Source organism: Vollenhovia emeryi, unplaced genomic scaffold, assembly GCF_000949405.1.
Source record: "Vollenhovia emeryi isolate VEMERY1.0 unplaced genomic scaffold, V.emery_V1.0 DF939156.1, whole genome shotgun sequence".
In the NCBI taxonomy this organism is placed as follows: Eukaryota; Metazoa; Arthropoda; class Insecta; order Hymenoptera; family Formicidae; genus Vollenhovia; species Vollenhovia emeryi.
Window position 1 is genome coordinate 867,557 of NW_011967210.1, and position 12,719 is coordinate 880,275.

Sequence of the window (12,719 nt, forward strand, 5' to 3'; positions counted from 1 at the left end):
GACTAGGGAGCCGAACAGTATTTCGTAATGGTGCATAGCTCGCCATATTGCAATTTGAATTTCGCTGAAATCGGTGAAAAAAAAGGGGTGCCGGGTGCCGCGGAATGAATATGTTAATTGGCTCTGGAATTGGCTGTCCCTGTCGGTGATTGATTAAAATTCGATACGTCGTGACGCCGCCGCGTTGGCCGACCGAACGATGGACGAGAGGGTAAAGAGGGCGAAAGGGCGGCGAACACGGCCGGGTGGGAGGGGAGAGTTAGCATGACTGCAACGAGCCGGCCGTTCAGGGAAGTTACTTTGCGGATAAACGAGATTGAAATTTCGATGGAAATTACCGTCGATACCTGTGGACTTAAGCGAACTGTCACCAAGTCAAACAGCAGTGACGACTTGTCGATTACGTCAGGGGGGTGTGCCATCATCCAACATGCCAGACTAAGAGAAATGGAAAAACGTTTTCGGTGTTCGCGCGCCGTTCACTTTTCCTGATATCCCGCGTCTTGAATTGCTCGAGGAGTCGCACTGTGGAATTGCACATCGACGGTACACAAAAGCGGGGTGATACAATCATTTATTTTACTTTTTATCGCCACGTTTCTTGCGAAAGCCGCAAAGTGTCTCTCGATTATTTTGTCCAATTAATCGCTTGAATATCCTTTCATAAATTAACTTGGTACCTCGAGGATTTATGTTGCAAATATTGCAGATTGTTAAGTTTTCAATAATCTTAATCGTGCACGCTTTAAAGCTTCTATATGATACAAGGATATATATTTCGCATAGCAATGCGCCGTGGAATTCTACTGTGCAATAAATCTCGTGTATAGGATTTATCGTAGTGCATCTCTGGGAATATTATCGTTGAGAGAAACTGCCGAGTCTTGTTTCTTGTATCTTGCGTCATCAACATTTTGCGGAAATCCGCGAGGCTCGAGCATACAGAGCATGGCCTAATTCGCGATATACAATGGAGGAAAACGTGTGTAATTCGTCTCGCGTAAAAGTTGAGAATTCGGGCCAACATTTTTACTATTTTACTACTTTCTGAACAATTCTTTTTCGATTTAAAAACACCAAAAAGGTTCATACGTGTACTTTTACGTAAGAGACCGGCGAAAAATTAAAAAAGCTCGTTCAATTTCGAGCCTCATAGTTGATTTAAAGGCGGGATCTGGAAAACGGCGTAAACTGGCGCTGTTCCAATCCAATAAGAAACGCCGAACATGCGATCTCCATGGTAGGTAAACCGGATAATATAAAAGTTGGAAAATGCCGAGGGGAAAAAAAATATATAATTCCGCCGTGAAAGAATAAACAAATTCATTTAGCTCCGCCGCGACAGGTAGGTATGTTGAAGAGCCGCAGCGTGGACTGCTCGTATTACAGGGAAGACGTATACGAGTTACCATGGGTGTACACCTCTCTCTCTCTCACACAAAGCCTCGTCCGTGCCGGTGTGTCGGCGTTAATGAAACACGTCCACCGTTGGCAATTGTCCCGCCGCAGGCACGACAGCGGCCGTCCGAACGTAAAAGGGAAGAGGCGCTAGCTGGCTGGCCGCTGTATTCCGCTCCGTTTCCATCAGGTTGCATCCAGCAGCCCGGGGTCCGGCTACTCTCCGGCGTTTCGTGAATTTAGATGAGCCCGGCCTGTCCGGCTTAATTCGCGTGCACCTCATAAGAAGCGAGTCATAATCTCCCCCTCGCACACACGCGCTCTATATTTTTGTTACGTTATTGGAGCGTCGTCGCGGCCGGCGACCGCCGCCCGCTTTTTTTTGGGTGTAAAAATGTAACTGGTTCGTTGCACGCGTCAGCTCGGCGAACGTAAAAATATATTACGCTCCTGACCCGGACTCTCTGTAATATTCATCGTATTTATCGCACATACGTCCGCACGAGCACGAATAATTACGCAGTCGTGGATTATCCGTGGACGCGCCAACTCTGCGGTCTCGTTCCCTGAATTTTCGCCAAGATCACACGGCGATGCGACATCGTATTAAACATGATATTCGCCCTCCCCCTGCCGGAGCGTGACAATCGCATTCCCATCGATTTCTAACTGTCGCGAGTATCTCTGCATTAATTCCACTTCGCTCAGTGGCAAAACGAGCGGGCGCTTCATCGGATACCGGAAAACCCTCTTTCGCGTTACGTGTTTCGTCTACGAGACGTAGGGACGGCGACTATGTCTGCCGTGGAAAAATGCCTGCGGAGAGCTCGGGTCACGTACAATGGGCGCGATAACGTAGTCGCTCTTCGTATTCCTTTCTCCGTCTTCCTCCCTCCACCCTTCCGTCACGTGTTCGCGCTCATCCCCTTTTCGTTTCCTCATTCTAGTCTCGAATGTTCGTTTTCCCCTCCCCCCGGCCTCCCCGTATTCAAAGTGCAAGGAGCAAAAGGAAGAAGCACGCGTGCACAAAGATCACACGCCGCCCAGATTGAGGCTGCAGGGTAAACGTTCGCGTTCCCTCTTTCGCTTCCGGGCGTTCTGTCTCTCCTCAGCCCTCGGATATCCCCTGCCCGGATCTCCTTCTCTCTCTCTCTCGCTCTTGCTTTGAGCAAATCTGCGTGAAAATGGGAAGAACGTCTAGTTCTACGAGCCACGCCGGAGGGAGGGCGAACAGTGTGTACGTTGAATGTGTGCCTATACGTGCACGCGTGAATACGGTGTGGCACAAGCGAGGACCCAAGTGAGAACGAGAGAAAGGGAGAGAGAGAGAGAGAGAGAGAGGGGGGGGGACAGAGATTAGTGAGAGATAACCATGGCGAATATCAGAGCCCTCCTGATGACGGCGGGGTCGAATAACGAGGCCTCGCCGTCCACGATAGGACACGGTTCGGAGTTGAAAATTACTTCCGCGTCACGGAGCTTTTCCTGCGGGGGCCAGACGACGACCCTCCGACGAGTACCAGCCGGAGGTGAGTTATGATAGTCTATCGAAGTAAGTTCGTTACCGATGAGATTCTTGATTTTCTATTTATCGGGAGACCGTAAGGCAGCTAGGTAATAAGTCTCTCGTAGCCGTTGCCTCCCCCTCCGCCCTCCCCCTCTCCGCTCCCTCCCCCGGACGAAATTAGTTCTTGAAGGAAATATATTGCGGATGCCGAGGTAAATACTGAAAAATCCCGGCGCTTCAGGTAATCTTTTTTCTATTACGACCCGGCAATTTGCGACGGAGCGCGATAAATTCGCGCGAGCGAGTGAATTTTAACACTTATACGTGGTAATATCATAACGCGGGCATTGAATAATGTTCGCGGAAAGATAGAGCGTTGGACGATGAAGCGCTCGCGCGAGAATTCAGGAAGATGATTACCGCGAGAGCAAATAAAGCATGCTTATGAATGAAAGAATCATGAATGGGGGAGCCAACATAGTTAGAAACGAGATTTCGGATTCTATTATCCAGAAATGGAAGAAAGAGCCAGCAGTGGGTTTTATTGAAGACCGCGGAGAACGCGGAGCACGGCGATGTATTTCCCCGCTTGATCGCGGAACTCATTGATCCTACGTTATTATTAATAAATTTGTGCGCGTGTACTCTCCGCGTAATGGAATAAAAATGCGACGATAATAGTGAGCACGGCGGAGAACGCGCGTCTACCGATGGCATTTGAAAAATGAACCGCGCTCGTTACGATTGATTATGACTTACCGCGCTGTTTCGGTAAGCGGAATAAATGCACTCGCTTTATTGTGCATCCATTAAAATTCCATTTACCAATGGCAGCTTATGGCTCGTAGGATAATAGCCGCAGCAGCACTCGATGTCCGATAGAATAGCTTTAACTACCGATTTTCCGTCTTCAATTATGCTGTTTGATCGATTTAGCACGAAATTTCTTCTGCCTTTGTGACTAATTCACAAGTCATTTTACCACCAGATCCTTAGAGATACAATATATTACACTATAAATCCTTAGAGAGATATTATACTACAACTAACTACTGTTGTGCAGTTATATCTCGATTTCACAACTCTCGCTACATATAATTCGTGTGAGATTATCGCGATATCCTTCTGAGTGGTCTCTCTCTCTCTTGCATATTTTTCTATGTTTTTTTACAGCGCAGTGAAGATCGCGACTTGTATCTATGTCAAATTGTCTTTCGATTCTTCGCGCAATTTTTTGCGAGATACGTCAAAATCCAAACCGTTCACACGAAGCGCACTTATCTGACGTAAATTTAAGATTACGTCCGTAGAATTTGCGTAGTTTCGTCGCCACAAGCAAATCGCTTAACCGCCGTGATGTATTTTGACGGGCTAATGGATATCGCGTACGGATTATCATGCTAAAGAGACGTTAATTAACACGTCGCATCCAGTAATGGCCGTTCAACCGGGACAGAGGTTCTCATATATGCAATACCCGTATCGTGTACGGTGTTTCCTGGATAAAAGGAGAACGGAAATTAACACTTGAACACCCTGCGGCTGCCATTGAGATAACTCTTACAGCTCCGTGTGTACAATAGTTTTGACAGAAACACTCCACTAATTTAATATGACAATCTGCACGCAATGTTGTAAGATTAGTGGAGTAATTAAGTTGTATTTTATATGTAAAATGTTTATACTCCTTATATTAGTAACAGTCCTATATATATAAAAAACAGACGTGTTAAGTCGAAAGTCTCGAAGTATCGTTGTCGCCTTTCCGAGACGCTAATTGTCTGTCTCGCTTGTGCGATACGACATGCTTCAATCGTGTTATTTGCTGCTGTTAAACCATGCGAATTTTTAGAGAGAGGCGCGCGCAAAGGGCGCGCTTGCGTTGTCTAGTACTCGTAAAATATCGAGGGGAAACCGCTGAGGGCATTGTGGTGTACAGATTTGCGGCAATTACTGGGCATTACTAGACATTTTTTGGGCATTAGGCCTGGGGCATTACAAAGATAAAATAAGATAAAGTAAGGTCCACTGGGCATTAGTGGGCATTGGCGTACAAGATTTTGGTCAGCGGTTTCCCCCTCGTAAAATATCTTACAATTCATATTACTGTTAATTTTGTAGTTACTTAAAATTTATCACTTAATTATTAAAATTATTAAAATAGGTTGGTATCAAAAGTAATATTAATAATACGAAGGTAGCTATTTCTATGAAAAGATGCGGCGATTATCTGAGATGATCACAGAATCGCTTTAAAAAGCATAAACCGCGGAACAGCTTCGGAAATGTGTCGGGCTAAACCGTCGCATTTCTACTTGTAATCGCTACGGAACTTCCTGATTTGCGCTCTTGTGTTACAATCCTGCTAAAATTATCAGTCGTACTGTCGACGCATGCGATTATTGGATCTATAAGGAATCTTTGAACGGAGAACGATTAGAGCATAGCCAAGAAAATCTGTTTTGCGGGATTATTTTATAATTGAAACTGACCAAGGTATGAAGAAATGATTATAACCCGTAGCGAGTGTAAAAATTATTCTAGGTCCCGCGCGTATCGGATTAAAAATCAGACGGCAGTGGCTTTATCGTTTCGTAACTTATTATTGCTATGCTGAATAAGCCAGGAGAGGGAACTTGAGTTAAATCCAGGAAATCGAGTCGTTTCGCGAATGGAATCTGCTAATTTCCCCTCGACATATATGTAGCACACATATATGCATATAAAATGAAATAGGGGCATTAATATTTTAGCTACGTCGTAATTACAAGCAAGTGAGTCGGCAGATATTCTATTAAAACTAAAAGAGCGTCACGCGTGATGGCAAATGGAGATTAGCACAACGATGCGTGTATACGTAAGATTAGTACAGCGCAGACTGCATTGAACGCTATATCGTGCAATCCGTCTTTACAATGTGACATGAAATGACGAGATTTATTGGCAGAAAATAAATTTCGTTCTACGATTTTCCAATATTTCATCTTCAATTCCAACCGTATAACGCCTGCATAAAACCCGCGCGAGGCGCCGAGAAGAATCGAATTTCGGCACACCGCCGCGAACTTAAAATGAAATCCAATTGAAAAGTGTGATGACTTTTTGCAGTATCGTGTATTGAAATGAATTGCAATATCGAATCTTATTGTGCAAAATGAAAAACGTAATCGTCCCGCAAAAATGAAAATGCGGAACAAGGAGAGAGCAATCCCTCTTCGAACATTTTTATATGCAAATTAATCAGGATTTACATTCTTGCGGTAAAGCGTAGATGTAATAATAATATACATGGCGGTCAAGTGTACTGTAATATTGGCGTGACGTTATTTACAAGTGTGGAAAGAAACGGTATATGAATTCACATCTTAATAAAATACAAGTATAGGCTGTCTACTCATCTTGCCTTAGACTCGCATTGGCCAGTCTTGTTTATTTACAAGTGTTATTAAAAACCGTACGAGTAATCTAGCAATTCTTGTCATTGGTAAATCATTAGTTATAAAAAAGTACGTATTCCCTTGAAGCGAACCGAAATATTCGTATATAAATATCGACGGAGAAATTTAGGGAATCACCTAATATCGGCAGATGTGCAGTCAATTCGGGCTTACGGTGCCCGGGAAAGAAATCTCGAGCGCGATTCGATCGATGACCCAGCCAGACGGTACCTACCTCTATGCCACGTCGATTCCTCCATCGCACCCACTTGTTGAACCCTGGCCGCCAATACTCGACAAAGTAGTCCTCGGTGTACTCGACGCCGTTGCCGTTGCCGAATCTGCCCTGAGTCTTGGTGGACGTCAGCAAACGCGGGGTGTGCAGATTCACCTCTAGGTATTCCTTGCCTTCCTTGGTTACCATATTTCTCGGGCACCAAGCGCCGCCACCTTTGTCTTGTCGTAGCCTGAGAAACCGAGGAATTATATTACGAGTTATTGAACGCTCTTGTGGGAAGTACGTCGCGTGAAGACACGCGAGGTACGCACACGTGGTAGATGCCCACGTACGTATACGTTTGCGTGACAAACGCGCGAGCGCGTTCTCGTTTATGCTTTTCTAGCCGCGCGTATCGTGGCGAGTGCCGCGCACGCATTGAGAAGAAGGCAATAAAAGTGACACCCGAATGGAAAATGTATACCTATGCATATATAATACACACATACACATCGTGGATTTATTGTGTGGATGGTATAATTAATGAGTTTCCCCCGTTCCTGGTCTCCTTTCAAGATCAACGGCCGCCTGCGTGTAAATTAATGACGCGGCGATTGATTTACGGGCGATCTTTGAATCTGAGCACGCTACCTCGTCCGAGGTTCACGCAGTATTGATTATGAATAACTTATTTTACAGCGAAGCTTTTATCGCGATAGCAGCTTCTTGTGGACAGAAGAAAATGGAAGTAATTTTTTCAGGGCTTTTGAAGCTCGCGGAAGGGGGCGAGAGGCTGGTGGTTAATAGATTCTGGGAAGAAAAATTGTAACCATAAAAGATTTATGTATAAATTTGAGAAAAGGTATAAAGCAGTTATAATTATAACTATATGGAAAATCTAAAGTTGCAATTGTATATTCCGTTCCTATTTTCGTTTGCAACAGAAGCTTTATGCTCTAATATTTTATTTTGAGATATTTTTGTGAAGCGGATGACATAAAAAAAGATGAAGAATAAAATAAACAAAAACGCTACGTAGATTGTAGATTCGCAATAATGCTCAAAGTGAACAAATCTGAAAAATAGTAACTCTAGATAAATAATTGATTAAATGTTTCTGCAAATTAAATTGCATCTGGAGCTGCTTTTTTCGAACGTACGCGTGCAATTGCTGCAATATTCCGTGCACAAGTTGATTATTTTTTCTTCGCGTAACACAAAGTCGAACGAAAAGAAATGTTAAAAGTGACCTCGATTATTAAATACTTGCAATATAACCCGTGGGAACACGCAGGAATTGTTGGACGGGCGTATTCTGTCAGCGCCTTAACTCCCAATTTTCTGAATTTTCAAAGCTAGCGGCTCCGACAATGAACCCGCTAAATTAAATTCCGGAAATATATCTTTCGTCAAGAATTTCGTGGGGCATATTGGCTCGCTAATTAAATCTTAAAACGAAACTCCGGGCGAGTACGAAGCGATGACGTAGTTTATAAGAGACACGCTCGCGTTATTATGAGGTGTTAGTCCCGACACGCGTGTCACGAACACCCCGGGAATCCATTGAAATACATACGTACATTCCACGCCCACGGTTGTGTCACAAAGGGAGAGAGAATCTCCATGGAAATATTTCAGCTGGTTCAGTCATGGAGGACTGCTATACATGTAGGCGGTATGCCCGCATGTAAACAATAGACCAGGCGAAATCCACTGAAAGCGTTTGCGGTTAATTAGGTAGCAATACTGTTAACAATGTCCTGGCTTCAGTAAGGCCCTTCGTAACCTTGCGTAGCAATCCGTCGCAATCCGTAGTTACGCAGCTCGACGAGCACGGAGTTTCGTTTAAACGAAAGTAACCACTGCTTGCTCTCGGCCAACTAATTTCGCGATAGCTTAAGAAGATACTAATTCATTTGACGTCGTCTATTCGCGATCGTCAGCGAGATCGCGCTCAAGATAAAAGGGATATAGAAGCTCGGGATTCTATACCAGCGCTAATTGCTGCAAATGCACGCGGCCACACATTTAAATAGAGCGGATTGTTTTATAATACAATGCATAAGTCATTTGCTGTGAATCACGGTTGATTTATCGAAATTTCTATTTATCGTTATCTGCCCGGTTACACATCGATAATAACGCTTCCTCCTCTCTTCACATTTATTCGTGGTCGACATTTTCTATCTCAATTCATGATAAACTCCAAACGAAACGTGTAATTAAATTTCTGAGATAAAATAAGCTGAATTTCGCAAATTTTATTATTGCAATATTTTGTTATTGCTAATAACTTCAACAAAACGGAAACTTTATTGAATTCCGTTTTATTTGACTATGCAAAAATATAAATTATTTCGGAGATCCGGTAATAAGATCGTTTTCATTATTTTGTTTATTTCGAGAAGTGACTTCTGCTGGCACTAGCTACAATATTGACCGTGTTGCAGTACTTTCGCCCGTTAATTGCGCCATCACGTTTCCAGATGCTCCGTAAGTTGAACGTAAAAATAAAAGAAAGCGGCGGAGCGGGAGAGCCGTAAAAATTCCCGTACGTGCCTTCTTCGAACCTGAAAGATTCATGGTGTAGAAATGTAGAGCTGCCGCGTTGTTAAACAGAAACGTAAACGAACATTCGGAAATGCGTCGCTCAGCAGGCACTTAATCAGAAAACTTCTACAGGTTTGAGTGAATGTCGATTGTAACACAAGTTCGCTTAGAATTTAGAATATTGGAAAAGAACTGGAGCTCAGCGATGTGTCGCATATCATGTTCTCACTTAAATAATTCAGACCACTTCAGAATTCTTGCTATAAATATTTATTCTCTAAATTTTAATAGAAATCCTATCTCATATTAGAGGACTTTCCTCTATCCTTAAATCTTGTTGGAAATTTTACGTTTGGATTATCCTTCAGAATTCTCTTGTTCAACTTTCTGCAATTCGTCATTTGGACATTAAATTGCGATTTAAAGACACTTATATGACACACCGCAAAAACATTGTTACATCTAAATTGTAGATTTTTCTTACGTACACGTAACGTTTAATATTTAAAAAATGCTGCAATACACTGAAGATGACCTCGTTACAGGTCGAAACGTTTGTATTACTTTTATAAATAGGTATATTTTTAACACGTACACCAGTGTCTGGTTCGTTAGCTCCTTTGAACGTTAATTTATTTTATATTATCGAACCTTTATCGTACATTAATCTTGCTACAAATATTTCATCTCATTAGAAATAATTTTTCAAGTAATTCAACGAAGAGAACGATACAGATACGATAAATTGCAGTTTTCTCTTTCCCAAAAATAGATGGAGAGTGCGATCTTAATAGGAAGCCAATAGTCTCCTAGGTACAATTTACGGCAGGCAACCGGCGAACCGACCAGCCATCCCGTAGCGCGGTACTCTAAAGTAGCCTTCTCGAGAAATGTACGAGGGGGTAAGAGAGCTCGGCCCACGGGCCGACCAGAAGCATTACGTCGCCTCATCAGTCGAAAGGTGCATTAGCATTGCTAATGACCCGCGATCGTTACACACGCCGCAGCTACCATCCACGGCGCTTCGCGCGCGGCGTATTTGTTATTTGGAAGTGGGCCACGACGAATGGAAAGGAGAAGTGGAATTTCTAAAGGATGAGAGAAACGGGAGGCCGGCAGCCCCCCCGTTAACCCGCAATCATTTTCGCACGACAATATCTCGCGACCTCACGTAGGTATGCGTCCATTGTTTCATTCGGCTAAAACACCACGCGGACATCGTTCAGCTCGGCCGACTATAGAAGAGAATTTCCCGTTGCCTTTTACGCGAAATTCCCATAGCTATTAACAAATTGATGCGTCAAGCTCTCCCGCTCCAACCCCTCTGCCACGTTTTTGTGGATTTAAAGCGCTCCTTGCGAAATATCTTCCGTAATTCTGTAAAACGCCCGACCCGTAATCCATTCAATTAAGGTTATTGTTTTATCACGATAAATACAGAAAATTTACAGTGAAATGAGCGATTCCCAGTTATTAATCGTGAAGAAATATACCGCGTACGTTTGCAAATGCGATATAATGTGTGCACAGTAAATATTGAATCACAAAAGATATTACGCAGTGCTGAATTACTTACGATCAATAAAACCATTTTGTAATTTGCACATCCCTTTGTGCGCGTTCTCATTCATAATTTTTCGCGATGATGAAGTCGATCATTATTTCGCGCACGTTCGCGTAGCGTGTATATATACATATTGTAGCCTACGATGGTTACGTCCGATTTCACTTGGAAAACCTGAATTTTCCAGCCGCAACAGAACGTTGCGCCGATCACTTTCTACCTCTTCTTTAAGGCATATTTATATTCAGGCCGCGCGCGAGCCCGCTTGCTTTCTTCTATTATCTCCCGGCGTGCCCAGCTTTAGTTGGAGCTCCCACCGCCTCTCGCTTCGAGAATAGCTGGTAAAAACTAATTAAATTTTCCCATAATATGGCGACTTTGATGATAACCGTTATTACATTTTTGGGAGAACGCGAAGAGAGGAACGCGAAACGAATAAAATGGTACAGGCGGCCGCACACGCATCGCGCGACATTTTACGACCGTTTCGGGGCTAATCCCGACGCTAATTAGACGCGAAATGAGCAACGATTACGTCACCCGGCGAAGGACAAAAACACCTGCTATGCGAGCGGCGCGGGCTATTCTGAAAATAAATGCTTCCACACGAACTACAGAAGCCCGACTCGAAAGTATGTCACTGTAGGTGACGGTAGGCACGTTTCCAGAGACAAAAGATTAGAAGATATGAGGAGACGCTCACTGAAAGATATATGGTTTTGTTCCTTTTTCGTTATATGCCGCTTTGTCCCCGGGAAAAAGCTTCAAGGCGCGATAACAGCTTGGTTGTAGAGTGAAATAGCTTCGCAGCGTGATAACAATATAGTGAACGATATATCCATCTCTTCAAATTAGCATTTATATTATCACTCGATATGTAATCTAAGCAGACGCAGTGGAATAAAAATTATAGCTCCTTTTATTCCTTTTATTTACTCGCCTACATTGCATGAGATGAGACCATTTACATGTTATACTCGCGCTTGGTACGTTCTAAAAATTTCTATATACCTCCCACGTTTTGAATAATTAAATTTTTACGCTTCTCCTTATATCGCGCCATCCAATTGTCATCGTTACCTTAGATCGAGCTAAATTCACACTGAAAAAGTATTTTCACACATAAGTATTTAACACATAGAAATAGTTTCATAACGCGAGAAAATAAGACAAAAAATATCCCTGTTCAAATTAGCGTTTGTACCATCATTCGAAATATAATCTAAACGGATGTGGTGAAAAATATAGCTTTTTTCAATACTCTTATTTACTCGTCCCGCATTGCGCAAGATACGATAATTTACGCGTTCTATTTGCGCTTGGCGCGCTCCAAAAATTTTCATATACTCTTTACATTTTAAATAATAAAATTGTCACGTTTCTCTTTATATCGCGCCATACAGTTGTCATCTGTCGTTACCTCAGATTGAACTAAATAAATTTATCAGTTGAGAAAATGTCGCTTTCACGTTCTGAAAGTATTTTAACACATCGAAATAGTTTCATAACGCGAGAAAATAAGACAAAATATGTCCCTTTTCAAATCAGCGTTTGTACCATCATTCGATATATAATTTAATGGATGCGGTGAAAAAATAATCATAGCTTTTTCAATACTCTTATCTACTCGTCCCGCATTGCACAAAATACGATAATTTACGTGTTATATTAATTCGCTCTTGGCGCGTTCCAAAAATGTTCATGTAATCTCTACGTTTTAAATAATAAAATTTCTACGTTTCTCCTTATATCGCGTTATCCACTTGTCATCTGTCGTTACCTCAGATCGAACTAAATAAATTTATCAGTTGAGAAATGTCGCTTTCACGTTCTGAAAGTATTTTAACACATCGAAATAGTTTCATAACGCGAAAAAATAAGACAAAAATATCTCTTTTCAGATTAGCATTTATGTCATCATTCGATATATGTATAATCTAAATGGATGCGGTGAAGAAACTAATCATAGCTTTTTCAATACTCTTATTTATTCGTCCGCATTACACATGATACAATAATTTACGTGTTCTATTCGCGCTTGGCGCA

General features: G+C 42.6%; 1 protein-coding gene across 1 annotated transcript in view; it reads right to left on the minus strand.

The window, feature by feature from the left end:
- Positions 1-12,719, minus strand: part of LOC105565024 (discoidin domain-containing receptor 2) — a 188,856-nt gene that overhangs the window by 50,965 nt on the left and 125,172 nt on the right. The window contains exon 4 of the mRNA XM_012017841.1: positions 6,578-6,809. Within this exon, the coding sequence (XP_011873231.1) occupies positions 6,578-6,809 (232 nt within the window). The remainder of the gene's footprint in view (positions 1-6,577; positions 6,810-12,719) is intronic.